The 27,487-nt window shown below is 33.6% G+C and overlaps 1 protein-coding gene across 13 annotated transcripts in view; it reads left to right on the top strand.

The window, feature by feature from the left end:
• The window catches only part of PTPRK (protein tyrosine phosphatase receptor type K), a 559,129-nt gene that overhangs the window by 419,081 nt on the left and 112,561 nt on the right, over positions 1 to 27,487 (top strand). For all 13 annotated transcript variants that reach the window (XM_009451976.4, XM_063813453.1, XM_054686295.1 and 10 more), the window contains exons 8-11: positions 12,314 to 12,616; positions 18,485 to 18,594; positions 19,662 to 19,863; positions 23,380 to 23,485. In XM_009451976.4, coding sequence (XP_009450251.2) covers positions 12,314 to 12,616; positions 18,485 to 18,594; positions 19,662 to 19,863; positions 23,380 to 23,485 — 721 coding nt within the window. The remainder of the gene's footprint in view (positions 1 to 12,313; positions 12,617 to 18,484; positions 18,595 to 19,661; positions 19,864 to 23,379; positions 23,486 to 27,487) is intronic.

Genomic DNA, 27,487 nt, shown 5'->3' with positions numbered 1-27,487 from the left:
ATGTCTTATTCACCTTTGAATTCTAAGCAAGTGATCTGGCCTCTGTAATTTCTTGCTAATTATTTGATAAAGATACTTGTTCTTGACATTTAAATGGCTACTAGGCAACTGATCTTGGAGTTTATTCTATATTTTTAAAATCTGCTATATATTGCAAACATATTAGTTGCTTGTTTTAACATTTATTGAGCTCCATTTCTTCAAGACTCAGTTTACATAAACCATTTATCTCTAGAGAGGGCATACGTGTTAATATAGGAGGCCCAAACACCCAAATGAATGGAAGACATGATGCATTAAATGCTTTAATAAAGGTACAGATTAAAACATTATTTATCACATTGTTACTTTGTCAGACTTCCTGACCAAGCTGTCACTGAAAGAATAGTATATTCCAACTCTACATTGAAGTGTTTCAATAGGGAGATCAATAGTGGGGAATGTATTCTGATTAGATGGAATGAAATAGATAATGGTACATATGTTGGACAGTGCTACATTAGTTTTGGTAGCAGATGAATACATTGGCAGGAGTATAGGGCATTGGGAGAATACATGAGATAAAGTGGCACTATGTGTTAGAAGATCTTTGGGCTCTAGGGCAAAGGCATTTTACTGTATTTTGTTCATCCTAGGAAATCTCTAACAATTATTTGGATGTGAACAGGTTATGTAATTAGAACTGTACTTTCAAAGGTCTAGATGAAAAATACACTATGAATATTGATGGTAGCAAGATTTCCTAATAGTTCAGGTGAGAGAAAGTTAGGACCTGAATTAAAGAAAAAGACATAGAATTGCTAGCTATTATATTAAATGATGTATTAAGTAGATTTGGTAACAGATGAGGTACTATGTGGGAAACAGAAGAGCCAATGATGTCTTTAAGGTTTTAGTCTGGAAACTAACATCCTTAATAGAAGCAGGAAGGTTAGAATGAGGTGCTTGTGGAAAATGATGATGAATCTTGTTTCAAACATTATATTAGCATCCAGATGGAAATCCACAGGCAGTTTGAAATTCAGAGCCAGAATTCAAGAGCTAGGTTGGAACTGGTAATTTAGATTTGGATGTAGAAAAAAATGTGAATACTAAGTTAGTATATTCACAGAACAAACATGAAATAATCCCCCAGTTCTTTTACACTTTTACACACTTCTTTGTTTACTATTCTTCTGTGAATATTTATACAGATTAGAACCTTCTACATAATACTTCAAAATGTAGCCCTACCAGGACATATTTATGGAAACAAAGGAAACCAGTCTTCTAGGTTGTCGTTTCTATGTGTTGTTAACATTTTATGATTTCCTGTGGAATGGAACCCTTTGAAAATAGTAGTAGATTTTAATAGAAAATATCTTAATTAAATACCTTGCATAAAGTATTTGAGACATAAATTACTTTTTTACTTATCCAATTTAAGGAGATTTTATTTTCTTCTAAGGCCACTATAAAACACACTGGAACATTTGACTAACCCTATAGACTGGCTCGAGCCAGTTCATGCTCTAACACTTACTTTTGAATACCTTTTCAAAAGTAAAGAAATGAATTATTTAGGTATATATCAAGAGGAATTTCCTTTCATTTATTTATATTCTATATGTCTTCATATATAGGAGTTATTCAGCTCTGAGATATAATCAATTAGAATATTGAAAGAGATTTCATAAGAAACAAAGATCAACTAATGTTCAAAAAATTACAAACATGAAAAGAGAAAGGTGAGATTTTGATACTGGAAAATATTAGGCTCCCCTAATGTTTCAGTGTATGGATGTTTATTAAAATTTTTCTGGACAACCTCAGACCTTAAAATTACTGGACATAAAATATATAGCAGCACTATGAAAGCTTTTAAAGTGAGAATATTCATAAGGCTGAGTTTGCTATGATTTTAATAGTCCCTAAGTTATTTCCTAACTTTCAAATGACCATATTTATTCTAGTAATTTAAAAAAATTTGTCTTCATTCCATTATCTCAAAAAAGATCATGACTCTTCCATTTTAATATGTTCTCAGATTTTCCAGGTAGAAGTGAAGGAGTTCATTATTCTTATCTATGTCAATTTCCTAATTTACAAATGAGCTGAAGCAATTAATCCTTGCAAGGCGCCTGTATTAATTATAGTCTAAGGCAGGTTTATTTGCAGTTTTGTAATTCTTTTTGTCACATTTTCACTGTGTTTACTATCTCAGCTTGATGCTTGTTGACATGCTGATTCATGTTTTGGTGCACTAGATAGGTTTTATTCATCTAGAGGAATGAGTATAAAGAGGTCACACCTTATCACACTAGCATTTCTAGTATGTGCAGGCCATATATCTCCTTTTAATTTAATCTCTGAAAAATGTACAGGGATTTCTGCAGCTAAGCTGTACAAATCAATAAAATTTATAATCAAGGCTGTCTAATCTCTAAACCTAATATAAGACTTCACAACTATTGATTATATGTGAAGGATCTGCAAGCTGTTAATCATGCATGAAGGCATAAAATAAATGGTGGCTTCAGAAAAGGAAATGGACAAATAATCATCAACCCTGCAGTCCTTATCTGTCTCTCTATTCCCTGAAGCAAGCATGTTACCAGACACTTACATTTTATAAAATCAAATGAGGTGTTAAAGTGTGTATCAATAGTCATGCTGACTTTTGTATACTATATCCTGTTTCTATTATAATGTAGAATTGTTCTCTTTATCTTCCAGATGTGTGATGAAAAGCAAATTAGTCTCTTTAATAAGTTTCTAGAAGGAAAGAAGGACCTAAGTTGATGTGTTAAAATCATAATCTTTCTAAGGAACAAAATGAGAAGAACATACCTGGAATATCATTATAATGTAATTGTAATGATTTATTTGGGGGAGGGGAGAAGAGCTCCATGTCACGAGATAGTCTCACTTAAAACTGGGCCCTCTTAGCATTTTATTAACTAGTATACTTCATGATGATTTTACTAGACTGAATTGACTGACCAATTCAAGGGGAGATATAAAATATTTACAAGGGAGTTATGTAGTTGAGAAAAACATGTACTATTTATGCACCTAAGCAGTATTAGAGGGATTTGGATTAAGAAAAAAAAAAAATATATATATATATATATAAATGTATTATTTTCTGTCAGTCCTATTCATTCAAGAGTAAAGAAATTCCAACTAACAGATTCTCTTATATATACCTACAAAATCATATTGACATAAAAAATTAAATTTAATCAATGTTATATTGCAGTGCTGGAGGGGTAAGTTACTGGTAACCTACTACAGTTTGTAATAAAGTATTGATATGTCTTATTATTTATAGAATTATTATTCCAATATTTAGTTTATTATTCTCTGTGGGAGCGTAGTGAAGAAATTAACCCCTCCTCAAAGAGCATACAGCAAGCGAAGACAAAAATATATCCATTAAAAGTCGTTTTAAGGCATATACCATACTACCGTGGTATCTGGGACATTTAAGCACTTAATAAGTGTTTTCTATTATTAAAAACAGGATGCTATTTAAGTTCAGCACAACAGATTAGTATAGAAATGCAATTCTTAAATTACTGTACTATTTTATTGTAGATATCACTGATAGAATCTTCACATAAATATTAAGGTAATTTACCGAATGAAGATATTAGAAATAATGCCTGTTTCAAAATGCTGAGTAACAACTAACCACAAACTCTCATCAGTGGCACAGAGCAGGCACGTATTAATTATACTTGTGGGATGGTTGACTAGTAGCCTCTGATGATCTTGGCTGACTTACATATCCACTGATGGACTGGCTATAGGTTGGCTTCTGCTGGTACGACTCGGGTAACTTGGCTCTGTTCCACATGTATCTCATATTCTAGAAGAGGTATGAGCAAGCAGGAGAACAGAGGACTTTTTGAGATATAGGCTAACAACTAGCACACCCACACTTTTGCCTTTTTCTGCTGACCAAAACAAGTCACACAGCAAGGCCAAAATCAAAGCATGGGGAAGCAGACCCCATTTGGTGTGAGCAGTTGCAAAGTCACATGGCAAACAGTGTGACAACAAGAAGAAATGAATAATTGGAATTATTTCAACTGCCACAGAGAACTGGGTTTTTAGGTTTCATTTTCATTAGCTTTTAAGCTTGAAACATATTGAAACTACCTGCTTTATTGTTCAGAAAATTAAAATTTCCAACCATATACTATGGATCAACCACTGTACTTGGCATGCAAAATATTACCTCATTTTTCAGAACAACATAAGAGGTAGGTAATTTATCTTCTTTTAGGGATAAAGGAGGCATTGAAAATCCCCCTTAGAATTTTGTCTTTGCTATGTACAGCTCCTCTAAAGTCACCTTACTTTTTACACTGTATATTATGAAGCAGTGTTTTCCATATTACATTTTTTTAGGGTTGTACACAAATCACTCTACCTTTTTGTGTCTATGATTTATACTGTTGCTAAAAAATTTTATGAAAAATAAAGCTTGATCCTACAGAAGTAGATTATTCTCTTCTTATTTTCTTCTATAAATTAAGAAAATATATTTTTTCCAAGTATAGACAGTTACCTATTTTTAAGTTTTATTTAAATAACATGTGAATGTGATGTGCAATATCAGAGATGAATCGAAGTGGATTCATTGATTGTAGTTACATATTTTTCAACAGTCTAATAACATTACCAAAAAATGTTAAGTGAAAGACATTAAAGGGTCTCCAAATTTTCAGTCACCGTCATTTTGGGAATTAGGTCTGATGATAAGACATTTAGTGGGCTTTATCTATCTATTGGTAAAAGAATTATCTTTGCCTTTTTTCCATGTCACTTGGGTAGTACTGTCCTTTAAAATCAAACAATTTCCTTGGCATTAATGCAGAGAGGATCCAAGTGTTAATTTTATTAAAATTATCTGATAAACTTCAGTAAGAGTGTTGAGAGCAGTGGTGATGACTTGTTTTGTTTTTAATTGATGATGTGCTTAGTGTGGTTCTGATGGCACTGGGTTAATATTACTGTGATTCTGCAGGAGAGCTGAGTGAGCCATCCACCCTCTGTCACTTTATATCCCTCGAGTCCAAGCATGTCATTTCAGCAACACAGCCAGAAAGCCTAAAGAGCTGACAGTTGGCTTGTGATTATTCCTGGACCTGAGGCTCCCTCATGTTACAGTACTAATCAAGTCATCTCACTGACTTATCATTAACTCAATTTGACCCATGGGAGCAGAGATGAAATCTTTTTGGCAAGACTAATGATGCCGTAACATTGAAAAGAAGTGAAATGTAAAACCTTGATTATCCTCAACCCTTTCCATGAGGAAAAGAATAAAAATTACAAAGCACCTAAAGGTAAGAGTAAAACACAATGTCTTTCAAAGACCTTAAGTTTTCCTTCCCCAAGGTGCAGCACTGTTTTCTTTGCTTTTATTTTTATTTTTTTATTTCACCTTTGTCCAGAAATTTCATCTCAATTCTTTTTTATTTACACTAACAAATATTTTCTCTGGCAGTCAGAAAATTCACTTTTCTTGTATTTGTTTTGATAAATGGAATGAAAGTTCTGTTTTGCAGTCAGCTTCTAAGATTTCTGATGAAAAGGCAGCCAGGAGCACGAAGCTCCTGTCATGCTTCAGCGTTCTTAGTTTGTATACATCTTTGACAAGAACTTTCTTTTTTTTTATTTTTCCTTGGCACGAGCTTTGGGACATCTTCTATTTTTCTCTGACTGACAGCTGCATAATAAGTTTTATCATTAAAAACTGATTCTAGGGAAAAATGATCCCTGCCTTCCATTCTCTTATAGATGCTAAAGCTTTTGTTTTCACAACTCTTTCAGAATAACTAGAAATTATCACTACAAAAAGACAGGGATATTGACCTGTCATGTCCTGAGTTGTTTAGCAAGTGCCAAAAACAAAATTAAATTCCCTTTTATCTGTTATCTAGAACCACGTGTTAAATCATCTTGCTCTTGAGAGGTGTCTCAAAGTCAACAGGTTCTGTTTGTTCATGTTGTCTTTACTTTTATTAACCTTTAGAGAATTATTAAGTAGTTCTTCATTTTAGCCTATCAAGTTGGGTTAAACATTTAACACATAAGTTATTACAGGCATAAATACCATACTTGATCTATTTAGAATTTAAGTGGGGGCAGTGATATGTTACTTCTTTATTTACCTGCTAACTATGTAATACTGAAGATTTAATATATAAATTTTCTGACATTTCTTTATATTTCATCCTGATTTCATGTAGCCTTTCTCACTGTAACAATTAAGAATTAGGTGCACAATAAAAGGCAAAAAAGAAGTGGGAAAAGTTAGTAAACCTTGCTGATCAACATTTGACAGGGAAGATAAAGAAAACCAGGTAATGTTAACAGTTCCTATTGAATATATGTATTTTTAATTTAATAGTTAACTGTTTTCCTTGGACTTACTGGAAATGAAATAATGGAAGAGAACTTTATGCCTTTGTTTGTAGATAAGAGCGTATAATAAAATAAGTCAAGATTCATCAGCTAAAGAGTAGAATGGAAGAGCACTGGATTTTACTTCTAGTTCCAGTCCTTTTACCAGCTTCTTAATGTTCTATCTGCACTCCCCCTAGCCCCTGACTTTGTTCTTCAAGTATATGAAAACACACAGGACCTTCAGCCTTCTTAATTCCTCTGCTTAGTCCTGTGTCATAGCTTTTTCCCAGTCTGAACTCCCTGATTGATGGGGTGTCCAAGGGAAATAAACAATCATGTCATGGGTTCTTAGTTTCTGTTTCTGGTTGGGCCAATGAACCCCTTCCTCATCCCTCTTTTCCACTTATCACTAGAAACAGAAACTAAAAACCATGGCTTCAGGCTGCTAAAAGCCTAAAGCAAAACAACAGAACAACAACAAAATGGGGTAGGTTGGACAAGCTTGAGTAAACTAAACACAAATTTCAAAAAAGAAAAGTAGAATGACCTGAGAAAGTGACATCATGGTGTTTCTAAAGTTATAAGTTGACAATTTATAAATGTATAAATGTATGGGATACAAAGTGTGTTATAATTTATGAATACAACAGGGAATAGTGAAGTGAAGCTACTTATCCATCACCTCAAACACTTAATGTTTTGTGTTTTGAGATCTGGTTTCTGGTACTGACTTCTGCTTTTGACTTAGTGGGTCTTTTCAGAAAAGTCAGCTTTCTTTCATTCCAATTCTTTTTTTTTTATCTGAAAAATGGGGCAGACACTAGATTTTATGCAATTCTCTTTGGCCTCTCTTGTGAATGAATTTGTAACATATGTGCTTAACACCACCTTCCCTTCAAACTCACCTGCCCCCGTCATGCTCACTAACACATGCTCATCTCTGTTTCTGTTCCGTTTCCCTCTTTCTCCCTCTCTCTCAGAGCATCCTCTTCTCTCCATTTCTCCTTTGCCCTCTCCTTTTTCTTCTTCTCTCTTTTCTCTCACCCTATCCTTATCTGTTACCTTCTCTCTTGTTCTTTCTCTTATCTCTGAAAGGATGGGAGTACCCCAACTCCTGACTTAGGTAGACTGATGCCTCCACTTAGACCTCTTTCTCTTCTTAATGCTCTCCAAGTTATCTAAAACACAGAAATCAGTTCAAGTATTGCTCGTATGCCTTGCTTCCCAGCTAGGGACATTGTCAAATTGATCTTTGCCTCCTTAGTTTCTAGTATACTTTTTGGCCAACAGAAAGCAATAAATAAGCAGTAAGAAATTATTGGATCATTTTACCCCCCAATCTGTGTCTCTTCTTGAACTTTCTCTGTTCATTTAAGAGCACCTTAATTTTCTTCGTCATTTGGTATGAACACATTAGCTATATTGTATCCATTCACATAACTCAAATCCAAGTAACCACCAAGTTTTTCAGTTTTCCTTCCACATCAGTAGCCCCTATCCTGCGTGTTCCTGCTGTCCCCCTCCTTACTTAGCCCTAATCTCTCTGCTAACACATCACATTCTTTTGATTTCTCTACATTCAATGTCTCCACAATTGACACATCCTCCAAATTAATCTTATTAATGTTATTTTACTATGTTAACTTCCTGCTCAGAAACCCTCAATGACTTCTCATGGCCTGTTAGGTAAGTTCAGCCTCTTACCATGACATCTAAAGTTGGCCTCATCTTTTCCCAACCAACCTTTCCTGCATTATCTCCTATATGATACTTGTACAGCAACCAAGTGGGATTACAAATTTTCTCCAACTGTGTTCTACGTTTTTATTCATCTCGTTTCTTCCATTTTTTGTATTATTTATCTAAATGAGGTCTAAAGATCTTGCTTCTATCCATTGAGACCTAACACAAATGTCTACTCCATTTGAAAGGTGGAAGTTATTTCTCCCTCTTGAATTCCTATAGCATTTTTTTCTACGTATATACCACTTATAAATATATTGTTTATTTTTTTCTTAGCTTATCATATTTAATAAACAAATGGAAGCTCCTTGAGGTCTAAGATTATGCTTTATTCACTTTAGTACCTTCTAGAATACTTAGGATAGTACACTGTATACAGTAATAAAATTTCTTTATGTTTCATTATAGATGGATGACTTGATCTAAACATTTAAATATAACCACTCATTGCATGAAGATCACGCGATTACTGTGTTTCTTTTTTCCTTTTATGTTTTTTGTTTTGTTTTGTTTTTTTGTTTTTTTTGTGTGTTTTTTTTTGAGAGACAGTCTCTTGCTCTGTCACCCAGGCTGGAGTGCAGTGGTGCGATCTCGGCTTACTGCAAACTCTGCCTCCAGGGTTCAAGTGATTCTTCTGCCCCAGCCTCCCAAGTAACCAGGACTACAGGCATCCACCACTACACCTGGCTAATTTTTTGTATTTTTGGTAGAGATGGGGTTTCACCATGTTGCTCATGCTGGTCTCGAACTCCTGAGCTCAGGCCATCTGCCCACATGGCCTCCCAAACTGCTAGGATTATGGGGGTGAGCCACCACGCCCAGCATCACTTTGTTTCCTTCCAAGTTTCTGATAAAATTTTTGACTACAGCCTTTTCCAATTCTTTCTTTTTACTAGAAATGCAAAAAAACAAAAAAAAGAAATGTTATATAAAATTACAATATATGGAATACCCAATAAAGATTTGAAAAAAGAAAATCGAAAATTGAGGAGGAGCAAGAACATATAGCATATTCCAAAACGATTGACAGATAATGAATTCATGAATGTGTTCTCCATTGTTTCACCACCATTATGGTTTTTTATTTGTTATAAATACGATTTACTATCATACCTCTATGAGTCACTGACCCTGTAGGTTATATCTTGAAGTTATTTAATACTTATAGTAGCTCTTATGACCAGCTCATAAATATCAGTGGTTTCCAAACAATATCTTTTTGCTTTCGGTTATTCTATGGCAATTCAAGTAATTATTTTGATTTTAAATGTTAAATTTTTATTTATGTATTTATACCTCAGAAATACAATGCAGTTGTTGGTTAGGTATGAGAAATAATGGATTAAGGTCAATAATTTAGGCAACTTTATTGTTGGAATCTTTGAGAAAAATTTCTTTGAATGGATTTTATAGTAGTAGAACCATCTCAAATCACTGCTGTTTATAAATATTCTAATATAAAAATGCATGTGCATATAGTTATCAGCCCATGTCTAAGTGAATAGTATTCAAAGAAGTTTGTATGTTATAGCACCTTTCACATGTATGTGTATATACACACATATAGATGTACATGTATGTACTGCATATGTGTATATGTGTATGTGTGTATCTATACACACAACCCTGAGAAGTTCCCACCTCAATAAAAACTGAAAAAAATTAAGGTGCATGCCAATTAAGAAAAAAATACAGTTATACAGTAACTCACTCTGAGTTATTAATTCCACGCAGCTCCAAACAATCAAGTTTTCATTTTTAGTCTGAGTGTGTGTGTGTGTGTGTGTGTGTGTGTGTTTACTTTGGTTGTTCATATGTTTCTGAGTACTATCCTCAAGTGAGTGCAAAATTATGTCTAAGTCACTATTTTATCAACATCAGGGCCCTTTAAAGCATACATTCAAACTGTGGGAAAAAATGTCAATTTCAAATAACATATTTACTTTGTCAATTCTTAGAAAGCTATTTCTTTCCACAACTCTTTGTTTTTCCATATCAGTTAATAAAGTATTGGTCACTGAAATTATGATTGTGCTTTATATACATTGTGTAGGACTAATAAAGCTACTCTATCCCAATTTTAAATGAGTTTTTAATACAATGAGTGCCAAAATAAGCAGCATTTAAAGACGCCAAAACAAAATTCTCACTTAAAGTAAATCCTATCCATTTTCTGCATAACAGATAATAAATAAATCATTTGCCCACTCTTAGATATGTAAGAATTGAGGATGCAGAGCTACTCTGTCTTCTTTACAGTGTGTAAGATGTCTAGGTATGCTTTCAAAATAGTGTTAAAATGCAGAGTAAGTGCAGACTAAATAGACAAAATGAAAAGAACTGGCGTGAGAGAGTGATGACTTCGAAATAGAGAAATTTATACAAGGGGAAAATGTCAGATTTAAAATGAGGGGTGTGTTAAAACAAGTGTATAAGTGCTAGACCTAAAAAAAATAAAAAATTAAAGAATTAGCGTGTTAAATATTTGTGGTGTTTCTCTCATTGCTGTATAGGCATTGTTTGCTCATATACTCTAGGTATTTTCATGGGAAATCTTACTTTCTCATTCTGTATAATTTTAGAACAAGATATGGCTGAATCTTGCCATGGCTACCAAATAGTATCCAGTTGCTACCTAGGAGGCAGCAAAATCACAGTTTATCTGGGAATTTTTAGGGTGATCCTAGTTCTCATTGCCTGGTTAGCTGGTGGGCAGTCATAGCAAAGACTGTGTTTTCAGTCTAACTGGACTAAATTGAAAGTATCATCACTTTACTCTTGTGTCTGGTGGGGAAAATCTTAGCATAGAGCTAAACATATAAAACGATTTTTAAAATAATTAGAAAGCCTCGTCTTTCTTCCAACCTGTGGACTTCAGGTAACGTCTGATATGAAAGTGGTAAAGTTGGGAGTCTGGATACCGTGAATAGTCATAAAACTGGCAAAAAACATTTAAAACCTAAGCATTAGATTCTACCGAAGATAAATTTGCACATATGTAGATTTTTGTAATCTAAGAATTTAAATTAAATGGCCACCAGAGTTCATTTCAGATTGCACATTAAATATATTGAACTAGAATCCCAGTTTGGGCTTGCCATCTGTTTAGCATGCTGATTGTTTTCACAGAACTGTGATTTTAATCTCAAAAACAAAAATTTAAGAAAGCCCCCAAGTCAGACTTTTTGTATTATTCTCCCTACTGATTTCCATTTAGCAAGAATTTGACTATCTTTAATGAGTTAAGAGAGGCATCGGAAATGCCTTGACTTTTTTCTTTTTATCAAATCAATGAATTAAAGTATTTGTTGTGTATTAGTTTTTTTACTGTGTAGATGTTGCCATGGCCATGAGTTTCATAGAGTAGTTACGTTGATTAAGTTAGATGATCCAAGTTAGTCTTGAATGAGGAAAGAATACACTTGGGAAGCAGTGAAGGATGGATTCTAGTCTTTGGAGTCTTTAGTTCTGCCAGTATTTTCCAGTTGAATGGAAAATTCACCTCCCAGTTTGGTTTGGGTGACAATGAATGGATTGTTAGACCTGAATGTTTTCTAGAAAAAGACAGAAAGAGATCAATAAGGAAAGAAGACAATGTGAATATCTTCATATGTTCTTGTAATTTTTCTCCATTGTTTTTTGCTTTGATGAACAACATCATTATAGAAATAATTAATGTTAAATAATATCTGTGTCATTTCTTGTAAATGGTAGTATATTATTGTTACAATTAGAATAATTTGTATACAGCATAGCTTAGTGACATGATAAATGACAGAGTAGAATATGTTGAGTCTTATCCATTTTGATATATTAGCTAATTCACTTGCTCGATAAAGACAAAAGAAAGGCAGAGAATTGGGCAGTAACAACAGCAACAACTATAAATGTATGGTGGCTACATTTTCAGGTTTTTATTTTTCTGCCAAGTTCCTGAGTACTGTGGGTTGTTGACATTTTATATTTCTTTTCTTTTCCTGTTGTTAAATCTTAGTCCCTGATTGAAACCTTCAAGAATAGGATCATGAATAAATAAAGCAAATGAAAATAAAACATGACTTCCACATTTTCTAGATTTGCATATGCTATATTATACTTGGTGTTTTATTTTTCCAGGATTATTCATGATATAATTGACAGCTGTCTACAACTCTGATTTATTTTTCAGAACCTATGCGAACCCCAAAGACATTAAAGATTGCTGAAATACAGGCAAGACGGATTGCTGTGGACTGGGAATCCTTGGGTTACAACATTACGCGTTGCCACACTTTTAATGTCACTATCTGCTACCATTACTTCCGTGGTCACAACGAGAGCAAGGCAGACTGTTTGGACATGGACCCCAAAGCCCCTCAGCATGTTGTGAACCATCTGCCACCTTATACAAATGTCAGCCTCAAGATGATCCTAACCAATCCAGAGGGAAGGAAGGAGAGTGAAGAGACAATTATTCAAACTGATGAAGATGGTATGCTCATACTTTGCTGTTTAAAAGGGGGGAATTCTCCAACAAGAAAAATGTGATTGCTTTAAGATTTTCCTAAGATTGTCCAATACTGAATTGGATTCTGAAATCATCTAAATGTTATTAATGAGGTTAACTTTGGAAAAAAATTGCCTTTTACAAAACCTAATATTCTTCAGACAAGCATCCAAATACTAAATGAAATATGTTTCTGTTGTCCTCTTTTCTTACACAGAAGTGGCAACTACACTAAAAACTTAAATGAAGGGGTTTTTTAAATCAATTGTTCAAAAATAATTTTTACTCTCCATGGCACTATATCAATTGCCTATTGGTAAAATGCACTTGATAAAAAACTTAGAGTTTTTGTATTTTATAAACCAATAGTAGCTGTTTTTATTTTTCTCACATTTGAAAACAACACTGTTGGGCCGGGTATAGTGGCTCATGCCTGTAATCCCAGCACTTTGGGAGGCCGAGGCAGGTGGATCACCTGAGGTCAAGAGTTCAAGACCAGCCTGGCCAACGTGATGAAACCCTGTCTCTATTAGAAATTCCAAAAATTAACTGGGTGTGGTGGCGGGTGCCTGCCAATCCCAGCTACTCGGGAGGTCAAGGCAGGAGAATCACTTGAACCCAGGGGCAGAGGTTACAGAGAGCTGAGATCGCACCATTGCACTCCAGCCTGGGCAACAAGAGCAAAACTCCGTCTCAGGGAAAAAAGAAAACAACACTGTTTATACTGTTTACCCTTTCTATTCATTTTAGATGGTTTTATGTGAGTCTAAATATAAAAGCAAGCAACAGTTCATATCTGTAAGTCTAATATAATGGCCTTTATTAGACATTAACAAGCTGTTCTTTATGTATCTTGTTGCCATCCAAGTAACTAAACTGTACTTTGTCTAATTTCTGTGTGTTACTTCTTGATAAATAATATGAACAAATATTTATATTAGTATTTTAATGTTCACATACCTGTTATAGCACTACAGTATATTATAATTTGATTGATAATATATTTCCTAATTTAGCAAAAACATATAAAAATATCTGCAAATGATAATCTAATAACAATAAATCACTCTTTGGATGTAAGATATTTCCTTTCAAAATTTCCTTTTATGAATTAAGGCATGTAGAAAAAAAGTGTGCCATATGGTGAACTGAGGCAACGCTAAATTAGGAGTCGGTTCTTATCTTTCAATGAAGGGCTTAAATTAAGTGATCTCTGAGGTTCCACCCCCTTCTAAACTTCTCCTTAAGTAGCTTGACGGTAGGGCTACATTTTTTTTCTTTTCTTTTCTTTTCTTTTTTTTGAAACAGTCTTACTCTGTCATCCAGGCTGGAGTGCAGTGGCTCGACTCGGCTCACTGCAACCTCCACCTCCCAGGTTCAAGCGATTCTCCTGCCTCAGCCTCCCAAGTAGCTGGGATTACAGGCACCTGCCACCATGCCCTGCTAACTTTTGTCTTTTTAATAGAGATGGGGTTTCCCCATCTTAGCCAGGCTGCTCTTGAGCTCCTGACATCGAGTGATCCACCCGCCTCAGCCTCCCAAAGTGCTAGGGTTACAGGCGTGAGCCACTGTGCCCAGCGGGGCTACATTTTTATTTGAGTTTCATAAAACAGGATGTGTTTTATAACCACGTATTCCCAAGTTCCCTCAAGTTCTGAATTTTAGATCAGGTGTGTCTTTTGGTGCCTACCTTCTATTAGCTTGCCATAAAAGAGGTTATTATGCCATAGTTTTTACAAATACTTATAATTTCAAACTCTCCCACTCTGAAAGTGGAAAAGACCATCATTTCATTTGCCTTGCTGTTTTTGTTGTAATAAGAGAAGTGAGAGCCCTTTAACCACATTTAGCTCAAGATTTGAAGGAAGCAATATAGTTTGGAAACTATACATGGAGTTACTCATGTTTCTAAAATTTCTGAGAATAAACCTAAGACTTATTTAAGACTTATTTATGATGAATGTGCTTTTGTCATGTTTGAGGTAACCAAACATGATTACTTTAGCTATCATGTTTGAACTGGCACCTAATTGAAGCAGCAACAACATCTAAACAACACCCCCTTTCCTAATTAATAAACACACAAACATCCTTATATCTTACCCCTGCCACACACACACACACAACTCAATGCATATTTATGCAAGAAAGAATGATTAGGGGTAATTGTTTCATAGGCACATAATAAAAATGAGAAGTCTAAGTACAGATTCAAAAGCTCCAAAAAATCTCTATCTTTTCTTTAAAAATGGGATAAATGTTATAAGGTCTGTGTCACACTAGGCACTTTGTAGCCCATGTGTTCAGTTATTAAAGTATATTCACATGTTTTATTGCCTACCCTTAAAAAAAAAAATCATGTCCTAATTGGTAATGGTAGACTCAGTTACATAGTTTTGTGCTGCTTTAGCCAGTCACTCTCTAGTAATACAATTCATTTTGATGGTATTTTTGGATATGGTTTGTTAGTTTGCCCTTCTTTCCCACAAACAAAAGAATGCAGCCAGGCTTATATAATCTTTTTCATATTGCATTAAATTTTTAAATGCATTTTTCAGTATAAATATGACTAGACTAATAATCAAGGAATGAGTTGCTTTGGAATTTTAAATTATGCCCTACATTGATCAAACTCATGACTGTACTATTTATCTTATCTAAAATAGTTTTGTAAAAATACAATGACATTAACTATTTTTTGAAATATTTTAAATTCTAATTTTAATATCATTTTCAATCCTAGTTTTATTTTAATCTCTGCTTTGAATAATTTTTACCAGTTTTAATTACATTAAGTTTCGTATTATTATTTCATAGTATTGTCACAAACTAATCCCTTCTACTATGAGCGTAATTTTTTCTTTTTGTTTTATATATAATATTTAATGATTGATACGTAAACTCTTCCATGAAGTATTTGCAAGTAACTCTGTCTTCAAATCAGCATGTGAGCTTCACTTTATACATAGAATACTTGATGTGTCTTAATGTTCCTGAGCAGGGAAAGAATATCTAAATCATAATCTGTTGTTGGAAAGATCGATGAATTATGATGATCTGATTAAGTCAGTGTTACTAAATTATTGCTGCCCTGTATACATAGAAAAAGAATAAATTATCAGCCACCTAATAAAAGGACATAATTTTTTAAAAAGAATTCTGGGACATCCATAAATCATGAGAGCAAAGCTAGAACCATTTCCCGCCAGAACCCTAAGGTAGAATTTCTATTTAATTTATTGCATACATTTTTTAATGCACGAACAGAATTTTCTGTATGAGGTTTTGTTTTCATTTTTTATTCCAGCATTCATAAAAATCAATATTATAAAGTTAGCTTAGCAGAAAAGCCTGGTTTGGGGACATATTTTTGAGACTACAAAGCTATTTTTGAAAGTACATTTATTACATTTTAAAGGCTATAATGCTTATCTAATATAATCTTGCCCCACCCATATTTTATTTCCACTCTCTTTTCCATTTTGAGAGTTATATTATAAAGGACTTTCAAAAAAAGTAGCTGAAATAGCTGTCATATAAATCTCAGCCAAGGGAACAAAAGTCAGCATTCTGTTTCCATTAAAAGTTGTTGATGTGGAAATTTGAAGTGACATTCCCTGCAATCAGTAGACTGCCATGATAATGGTTTTAGTAACTTCATATAGTATTTACACAAATCATAGATACAGAGAGACATTTTCTGTCTATAATTGTACACATGATCTTCCTTCAAATGTAGAAAGTTATTGAATCTACTTTGTGCTCACACCTCACCTCACCTGTTTGTGTGTGTCTTTTAGTTCATCTAAGTGTAGTTCCTTCTCTCATCTATGATCATCCAAGTACACGACAAGTAGTATGACACTCTCTTGTCCACAACTTTGCCACAAACTTTTGTCTTACAAATGCAACCTATAGGTACTTGTAGTGAATTCTATTGTCAAAACAGAAAAAGTGTAAGAGCATAGAAATACAAAACTTCTAGGGAAGGTACTTTCCAATTCTACTCCTTTTTCAATGTAGAATTATACAAATATTTTAAACCATCCCTATTATTGAATGATGTTCGATAAAATAAATCTATGCCATTTTATGGTATTTGGAGGCTAAATTGTGTTAGGTAAACATAGGCAGTTATTATAATTACAGTGCCATCAAATCAACATTTATTCATTAATTGGATATTTTGCTCCCTTTTTCCCCCATTAGCCACCTTCTATGAGAGATACGTAAGGATGAAGAAATATCTTTTCCTTCAATATAATCATAAGTGTATGTCATTTGCATATAATGGAAACAACAGGTACTCTTGCAAGACAAACCAATGCCCATGGCAGCCTTAGCAGTTGACACAGATGTGCAGAGGGGCTCTCACTGGCCCTCTGTCTGGATCAGCTGCACAACCTTGCTGGTACTGTGGAGCAGGGAGGGAGTGGATGCATTCAGTTAACTTCTCTCATAGTTTTCGGCTGACAATGGCTTGAACATATCTTCTAAAGTTTAGTGCTGGCATATTTTCTGTTTATTGTGGGTTTCTTTCCTCAATGTATCAAATTATGTTGCCTGTCTCAGAGGTCATAGTATCATTCATAGTCTCCTTGTAGATTGAAATAAATCCTGCTCTCGTGACATATCATTCAGAATTTCTTGATGCTCCTAGCCACAATGCAATGTATTTCCCTTGATCCAGTGATTTTTAATTTATTTCAATCCTCACAAAATTGCTATATACTTTGAAACTACATTTCTGGATAATGTCATGTGTGAAGTTCACTGAAACGTTAGATTAAAGGAAAATATTAATTAAAAACTATGCTTGCCCAATATTCAGTTGATATTTTCAAAAAGAAACACATTTTTTGGCCAAGTAGGATAGATACTATATATTTTAAAATATTATCAGAACTAGAAATTGGATATTCATGTGAATAAATAGCAGCTAAGTATTTAAATAAAATATATAAAAGGAAAATACACGATAGCAAAAGAATTTTTTATCTGGTATTTTGTCAATAGAAGCTGGTGCATCATTCAGTGTTGCCATTGTGTATGACCAGTTATATGACATTTGCAAATAAGGACTGAAGCAAAGGCTCTTCAAATATGGTCATAGCTGAGGACACTTCCAAAGTAGTTGTGCAGATCGTTGAGTTCTAAACAAGTCTGACATTATAAACTAGTTTGAGTCTTAGCTTTGAAAATTGAATTTCCTTTAAAAGGCTGAAGCAGTGACATTTGAACCTATCCATCTGTAATAACTCTTTAAATATGGTAATAATCAACACTGCCTTTTTAAAATTACAGAACATTTAATAAATATAGCTATAAAAGTAAGGTTGGCTATTAATGGACATTTCAATTCATTTTGCTATGTGATTCGGCTTTCCAGACCAAAGAGTGTTAATTATTATCGTAATTTATTATTTTATCAACTTTGTTTATGGAGACTCTTTGGGGGATTTGCATAATCTTCAAAAAAATCTTTCGGGGAAATACAGCTCTGTTCTTGATACAAATTACAAATAAGATCTTCACGTTATTAGAGGTATACAACAGAGGAAACTAGACTACATAATTTATGCATCTCTCTAAGGTGATAGAATATTCTTTTGAATAAAAATAACTTTGCATTTCTACATTTTCTGCATCAGAACCTTATAGACTTGCTTTAAATTCTCATATATCAAAGTAAAATCAGAGAACTAGTCATATAGTTTATTTTGTTTTTAAGGACACATTTTTGTTTATTTTTCTTTATATTTATTTTTAATCCTGTTTATCTAGCTTATCTGATTTACTTTTTCTGTTTCTAATGTAAGCATTTTCATAACAAAAAAATCATGTGTTTTGTAGTGCCTGGTCCCGTACCAGTAAAATCTCTTCAAGGAACATCCTTTGAAAATAAGATCTTCTTGAACTGGAAAGAACCTTTGGATCCAAATGGAATCATCACTCAATATGAGGTATTGGGAGAACAAGGAAGTTAATTGAAATGTGGATTGAAGGACTAAAAGGGAGAATAAAGGAAAAGTTAGAGGGAAATATGGAAAAGACGTAAATGAGGATTAGGGGATTAAAATCATTCTCCTTTGTTTTAATTTACAGATTCTTTGATTCCAAAATTAAGCATCAAAATAAATATTTTGTATGGCATCTAGAATTTTCAAATTCTTAAAAAATGCATGTTTTTTGTTGCTGTTTTGTTGATTTAGGGAAGCAGGATAGTCATTATCAGATTTACGATGGTTATAGTAATAATCACATATTAAAAAACCCTCATTTTCCTTTTTATAAATTTAAGAAACTCCTATCATACTGTGATTTAGGAGAAGCCATTGAATTTCAGTTGTTTCAGAGTAAGGAATAATACCCCAAAAGCAAAATAGATTATAAAGCTGACTTTTCCAGAGCTTCATTTCAACTTTGGATATAAATCATTATCTTTTCAAATATGAGAAACTAAAAAAGAAGAAATGAAAGAATCATTTAAATTTACACAAATGTGTAGTTCTGTTCCTACATAGCGTTGATTAGATCATAAATGCTTAAATTTCTAATGGCTACAGAGTGAATTATGGAAATGAGAATCACTAGTGCAATGTTATATTTTGAAACTGTGTTCACATATTTGAATACTATTTACATGAAATTTGTTATATAACTTGAACAAAGTACAGAATATGTTAATAATAATAAAAATTTGTTGAAACACTTTCTGTGTTTCATATGCATTAAAGTATATGGCTATAAGATTTTTTATGTACACATAATTTATTGTGGTTTTTTTGATGGAAGAAAATAGATGTATATTGATTTGATCAGCTATAACTCCAGTGTATCTGTAGATAGATGATTGATTGACATATAGATAGAACTTCAGAATGACAGAAATAACAATATCAACATGAGAAAGAAAAGAAGAAAAAAATTACCATTGACTCCACATGGATGCCCTTGCATATATAAAGAGTTTATTTACAGTTTCTTATGATGGATACTAGACATGTAATAAATGTATTTCTTAAAACAGATCAGCTATAGCAGTATAAGATCATTTGATCCTGCAGTTCCAGTGGCTGGACCTCCCCAGACTGTATCAAATTTATGGAACAGTACACACCATGTCTTTATGCATCTCCACCCTGGAACCACGTACCAGTTTTTCATAAGAGCCAGCACAGTCAAAGGCTTTGGTCCAGCCACAGCCATCAATGTCACCACCAATATCTCAGGTATGCAAATGAATAAATTACAAATAGGATTGATTATGCCATTGGTTTGTAATGGCACATCCTGGAGAATCACATATAAACCAAGTGTAGTTCATCTTGCTTGTTGAGCCTTTAATATAGTTATGCATAAATGAAAGCACTTTAAATAATTATTTGAATATGAATTATATGTCCAAACCAAAACACATCTGAAATGGTCACTTTTGATTGACAGTGGTCTTAAAAAAATTATACTAAATCTTTATTAAAAATCTTTCAAAATTCATTATAAATCCTAATAGATCTTATGATACTTTTGAGGAGTTGATAATTATTATGGTGTCAGACCTTTACTCTAAATGAATGTTATCAAAAAAATGGTAGAAGATCCTTTCTCTAGTATTATAGTACTACATACCTTGTTTCTGTTTCATTTTCCCTGACATTATGATAATTTTAAACAAGGATGGGCTTTTCTTTCACACTTAAAAATCTTACATAAATACATGTAAGTTTTAGAATGGGAACATACAGAAGAATTTTAGGTTGATAAAGAAATTAAACTTTACATTCTATTGTAGTCACAGTTGCACAGTTTGTATTTGACTAGATTGTTTACAGAGCGTATTTCTTCTTCAGTCAGATCATCAGTTAAACCTGATTAAATTCTTGCAAGGAGTTAGCTTTGTAGTATGCCCTAAATCTACTAAAGTTTATATAATGTTTTTTCTTATTTAAGATTACTAAAATAAATACATACTGTATATGTAAATGAAGAGTTAAATTTGAAAAATAAATTATTTAAAGGTCAACCACACAATGTAGTAAAGCACAAATTTTGACTTTGTAAATTCTTTTTGTTCATTTGTGTTCATTTTTATTATAGTTCCACATGGCAAATATTAATGATACATCATTAATACCCATAAAATATGTCTTTCATTTTTTTAATCTATACCATTTGCATTAAAAGGAAGACGTGTACTTTCCAAATTATTTTGAGTCTAAAATGTTACTTGCAAATGTGTTGAGTATAATACAAACTTTAAAAATTTGTATCATGAATAAAATTAGCTATTCCATTATGAGCTATAATTCCTTGGAAGAGCATTTGATTTATCTCAATACTCCAATAAAAAAATTAAAGTATCATCCATTATATTATAAAATAATAATGTTTTAAAATTGCAGTTTTCTTTCCTGAGAACAATTACAAATCATGAATTTAAAATATGTATTGAATCACTTTACCAGAAAATAAGACTTGGTGATGTTACGATGCACTGAGATAGGTTTTCTACCTTCTGGAATTAGCAGCAGTGCTATAATTGAGTAAGATCTTTCAATAGAGACAGCTACAAAATTTATATAAACTAACAAAACTGAGAACATTGAACAAATGTAAATTTTTGAGAGCCATAAATGTATTTTTTGTGTGTGTGTGTATGTCTCTCAAGGCTCAGATACTGTGTTTGTGTTGAACATAAAGTTTATAAAAAAGACCAGAACATCCATCTGGTTTTTTCTTTTAATTATTCAATTTCACTTTTACTTGTATTAACCTAAGTGCAATAAGTACTTGATTGTACTTTAAAAACTTGGTTGCAATCACTTTATGTTAAGAACAATTATTAATCACATCTAAGATTAATAAATTTATGGTTAGTGTGGTTCTCAGCATTACTTGAACTTTTCAGATAATTTATTGTCAAATTTATTCCCTGAGTCCGGTAATTACATTTCTCAGCATTTAAAAAAATAATTTAAATAACAGTGAAATCAAGTTATTGGAGGCAAAACTGTTGGGGGAATTATTTATACACACACATACATTCACATACACACATATACACACATACATACTACATATTGTGCATGTATTAAATTAATATTTGTTGTTTCTGCTTCCTAAAAAACTCAGATAATAATTAATCTTCTAATGTCACTGCTTCTTTTCTTCCATCTAGACAGTATTTTAAACAGATTATTGAAATATCTTTCTAAGTGTTATCTCTACCTTCAGACTTACCCATCTTCACTGTATTTCTATATCTATCTTTAATCCACAGATATTTCCTTCTTAAATATTTTCACAATCTTGTATCTTATAATCAGCGGGATGAAGTCTAAAGATCCACTTGGTGTTGGCATTCAGGGTCCTTCTTTGCATGACTCCTACCATCCTCCACTTCTCCCCATGAACCCAAAGTTCCCGGCACAGCCAACGGCTTATAGCTGTTAAAACGTACCATGCCCTTTCATATTTTGTTATCTTCAGATATTGTTGCCTTTCTCAGAATTTTAGTTCATCCTTTCTCGTCCTGATGAGTTTTTACCCTTTTTTTAATATTTGGCTTAAACATCATTAGACACCCTGAGCCTTCTGGTTTCATCTCCCCACTGCCAATACTAATGAAAAAAAGTGTGACCCCCCACCCCCCGACCATCATCACCGACATCATCTGAGAACTGTCTAGAAACAAACATCGTCAGGTCCCTCCCCAGAAATACTGAATCAGAAACTCTAGGGGAGAGGGGCTATAATCTGTGTGTTAGAAAGCCCTCCAGGTGATTCTGATCTTACAAGTTTGAGAACCACTGTTTTGGCAAATGGTCTTCCACTCTTGGCCACTAACATTTTGCTATAATTTTTTGTTTATAAGACTCTTACTTTTCATAAAATGTGAATTCCTACTTTTAATTCTATAAATATCAGAGACCATGCTTTGTCTTTATATTCATAGCATTTCTCATAAAACTTGGCACATAGTATATATGCAGTAAATGTTCAACGAATGGATAGAGATAATGCACACATTTCATTGAGTATATACTCCTTAAACAGCTTTCTACATGAAAGTCATCCAAAGCTATTTGAGGTAACTCTTTTTCCCCCTCAAGATCCTAGTCCCCAATTAAGCATTATCAAATATTTTTAAAAAATATAAATTTATTCTTTTTAAGAATCTGGCAACTAATGTCCCTGATGAACAAAAGCTAAGATTTCCATTATCATTCACCACACTTCTTGGTATGTTTCTCTTGTGACCAGAGTTGTGAAAAACATTAGCATAAGAGTACTGTGTCTTTCTACACTATAAGATCATAAATGACACTGTTTCACCAGGCAGCCCTTGACCTCAGCTCTTGCTGTTCATAGCTCCTGATCTCCATATGTGACTCCATAAGCACTACTGCCCAGTCTTCTCAGTTACTACCTTCCCTCCCTCCCATCATTACTCACTTGAAGGTCTCAGGAAACTAAAAGGAAAGCATCTTCACAAAATATTTGGAATGTGTGTCATAAATTGCCAGATGATTATTTAAATTTCCACAGCAAATCTTGGTTCTCTAGCTTTTGATATTTTAAGTTCCCAGAGTTGAAATTCATTTGGAGATGTTATGCTATAGAACAAAATACGTTGTAGATAATTAGGTGAATTTTTTTTCCTAATTTAAGATCATCTGTTCATTCTGACCTGTGATATATTACTGTAAATTAATTGAACCTTTTTTATCTCATTAATCACTCATCAGCTCCAACTTTACCTGACTATGAAGGAGTTGATGCCTCTCTCAATGAAACTGCCACCACAATAACTGTATTGTTGAGACCAGCACAAGCCAAAGGTGCTCCTATCAGGTAAGAGGAGAAAACTACAGTAGTTCTGCCTTATCCACAGGTATGTACATCCCAAGATGCCCAAGTATGCCTAAAACCAGAGACGATAACAAACCCTATACAGACTGTACTATGTTTTTTTCTATATATGCAAACGTATGATAAAGTTTAATTTATAAATTAGGTACAGTAAGAGATTCATAACAATCAATAACTAATAATGAAATAGAACAACTATGTATTTTAATAAAAGGTGATTATGTTCTCTCTCAAAATAACTTATTATACTGTACTTACCTATTTTTGGACGAGTTTGACGGTAGGTAATTGAAACACGGGTAACTGAAACTGAGATATAAGAAACTAGGTAGGCAGGGTTGGGGGGTACTTTTTCTTTTACTGTAAGAGTTAAAGAAAAAGGAGCCAGAAGGTTGCTTGGCAGCTAATAAAGTGGTTCATTTCAAAGAGACATTCGTTGGAGAATTTCTGTCAGGAAAGTTTTATTTTTGTTTAGTTTAGTTTGGTTTGCTTTGGTTTGTTAGTTTTTCATTTGGACAAAGCCTGCAGATAGACTTGTAGTTAAGAGCAAAATTCTAAGGGCATTTTTGAGATATTCATGCACTGAACCATTCACCTCTCTGTGCAGTTTGACTTAAGAGCATTGGCCTTTTTCCCCCCTCTAGTCCCATTTCATTTCACTTCCTCTCTTGGTTATAAGAGCTTTGAAGATATTTGTCGGAAATAGGATGAGAAAATAACTCCTGTCCAATGCAGTAAATCAGTTATGAATAATTTCATATCAATGATTGAAAAATAAGAAGCTTTGAGGAAATAAAACAGAATAGTTAGAACACATGAAGCCTATTTGACCTTTTAATTCCCGAATTGTTCCTTATCAAGTATTCCAGAGTAAATTGAATGTTCAGTTTGCCATTTTCTTTATCTTTTCAACAGTAAAGTCTCATATTATCTAACATCCCCATCTTTCAGAAAATTGTGAGCCATGTGATTTTTAGGAACTAAGTCAAATTGTTACAACCATTTTAATTTCTGCACATTTGTAATCAGATGAATATCCAAAACTTAAAAAAGTTTCCATTTGAAACGTGATTTTGTGGACATTTTGTTATCAAACTTCTAATGAGAAATAAATGAAGGCACAGAAATCCATGTAGGCACTTCATAACTGGTTTATATCAAGTCGTTTACATATTCAGTTAAAAATAAAACTTATGTTTGTTCTTTGTGTAAAAGGAATACATTTGACTTCATGAGCATGTATTAGCCATCCAAATAATCAAAAATAATCCTATATCACTGGAAATGAAGAAATATTTTTTCTTAATTTAAAAATTATATTGACAAAAGAATACAAATCATAAAGGAAACTCTTGAGTCTTGTCTGGCTAAAAATCATGAGAACACTATACTAGAGAAAAAGAGTTGACTGAGGGTGTACTTGTAATATAAACACTTATGAAACACTGGCTACTTGAAAATTCAAAGTACGTATATAGTGCTGTTCATGAATCAATGATCTGTGAGTGAATCTGATTGCTGATCCAAAGTAGAAAGAGAAAATGCCTGCACTCAACATCTTTTCCTATTGACAAGTAATCAGGGTCATTCACATGTTCCTACCTGTGATAAAATTTACTTTTTAGGTGTTCACTTCTGTTACTGGTGCTTAAATCAGCTACCAGCTACTTGCATTTATCTTTTAAGAGTTAGATATTTGGGTGAATTCAACTTTATTTTACATAAGTTGCAAACACAGCATATTTTTATTATTTTTGCATAACTGTACTATATAATGTAATTTACATTAACTCTTTATTCACTTAATCAATTTTTTGCACAAACATTGATTGATCATTTATATGCCAGTCACTGTGCAAGGTATTGTAAATCAAAGATAAAATGACCACAACAAAACACAGAATCTTTGCCCAGGTTTGTCATAGACCATCAGAGGTGCCTGCAGCCTTGTAAATCCTTTGCTCATAGCTGGTGTTCAGGAATTTTGTTAACTCAGTATGTTACTGATACACATTTTTAAATTTAAAGTCTTTTACTTTATTACCTTTACATAATTTCTAATGACCAATTAGAAACACTCATCTTTGTATTTGTTGGCAAGATTTTTGACCTTTTCTAGAATTGAGCCAGAGGCTGAGAACTTCAAATTATACATTGTTGGAGATTAGTGCTCAGAAAAAGAAATTTAAATCCTGGAATATTACAAGAAGAAGTAATTTAATAATAATTTAAACAACAGATTTTTTTTGAAGTGAATGTTACTACCAGGAAAATAAAATCTGCTTTCTAACTGATACGCTAATCCCACCAAGTCCATCTTTAGTTTTTGTAATGACTTACCCAGTTCACCTACAGGTGGGTGCCAGGTGGTGGGACCAGACTGGTCTAGTCAAGTAATCTGGCTTCAGATGAGCCCTGCCTCCTTTACCCTCTGAATCCTTTGTGCTGTCTTTCTTTCCTCTGACCACATTCCTACTTTCAGTCTCCCTACCAGCAACTGTAGCCTTATTGTGAGACTTATCTGATCCAGTGCCTTAATTTTTTGAAAATGAAGATTCAATTTAATGTAATCATTTTTCCTTACCATTGAATTTATGGTCTGGTATCTCAAATCTTTGATTGGATTCCCATCACTCACTTCAAATGTACTTGAAGCAATTTTACTTTCCACTCAGTTTTTTCTTTGTTTATGTCAGTCTGTCAAAATCTCTTCTCTGCTAATGCTTGATGCTATTCTACTCTGTGACCCTTCCCCCTGCCACCCCTGTCACCTTCCCAAATAAACCAGAACTACATATTATCCAACTAAATCTGAGAGCATCCAGGAGTTAGCTTGCTGGCTGTCATAGACCCTAAATACTGGGTTCTGTCCTTCCCTAATTATAGCATTACTAGCCTCTGCCATTTTGCATTTCACCATCTATTCATCCCACCTCCAGTGGACATATGTATTCTTTCTGCCTGGTCTTCCTAACATCAAACAAACTCCAGTTCTGCAATCCTCTGTCATACCAACTAGAAAATCTTGTTATATAGAGTTTTTGCGTTTAGTTTTATTAGGAAAGCTAAAATCGCCAATGGATTCTATAAATTTGTTGACTCAATAACATTCTATATGTGCCAAGAGCTGAGCTGCATACTTGAAATAGAAATCTACTTAAGGCAATTAGTATGTGCACCCGTGTGAGTGGTAGACTCCTAAATTAATGACTGGTAACAATGCTGTGTGATAAGTGCAATAATAACAGTTGGAAAATGTGGTACTAGAGCTGAATTTGTGAGGAGAGGTAGAAATGAGCATGGCCAAAGGTCACAATGATGCATTTACGAATTGCAAATAGCCTAGGTCATTGAGAGTGAAGGGTCTGTGGGAGAATTGACAGCAGCTGAAGCTGGAGAGACAAAACAGGGAGCAAAGGGAGAGGTTGTTTAGTGCCAGCCCCAAAACTGAAGGTGGGCACAAGAAGGACTGTAAGCAGAAGTTACCATGGGCAGTTTTACATTTTTAGAAAGATCACTCTGATAGAAACATAGAGAATGGACTGGGGATAATCCAGAAGGCTGGAGGAGTCCCTGTGAGAAGTGCTAATGGGCCATATTAAGAAAGTAGCAATGGAAATGCAGGCAAGGCTGTGGCTCCTCCATAAGGTTTTAGATCAGTAGGATGTGTAAAGCTTCATGGGAAGGGAGTTTGAGTGGAGACTTTAGGTGAGAGAAGATGACAGCTTTTATATTTGAAGGGGTAGCAGAGCAAAAAGACATCTCAGAATTCAAGGTTTTGTTCTTGAGTGATAAATATTTTTAGTATTGCTACCCCAAATCAAAAAAGTAATGCTCTCTCTATGAAAAGAGGAGTTATTTTGTATATTTTGCCTACCTTACCAATATTTTCACCAAGTTTTAATCTCTAAGAGATCATGGTGTTGTGCTTACATAAGAAGTAATGACCACAGTGAAAAATCCCATTCTGCATAATGCAGCACT

This window comes from Pan troglodytes, chromosome 5 (assembly GCF_028858775.2).
Source record: "Pan troglodytes isolate AG18354 chromosome 5, NHGRI_mPanTro3-v2.0_pri, whole genome shotgun sequence".
NCBI lineage: Eukaryota > Metazoa > Chordata > Mammalia > Primates > Hominidae > Pan > Pan troglodytes.
This window is presented reverse-complemented; position numbering and strand designations above follow the sequence as displayed.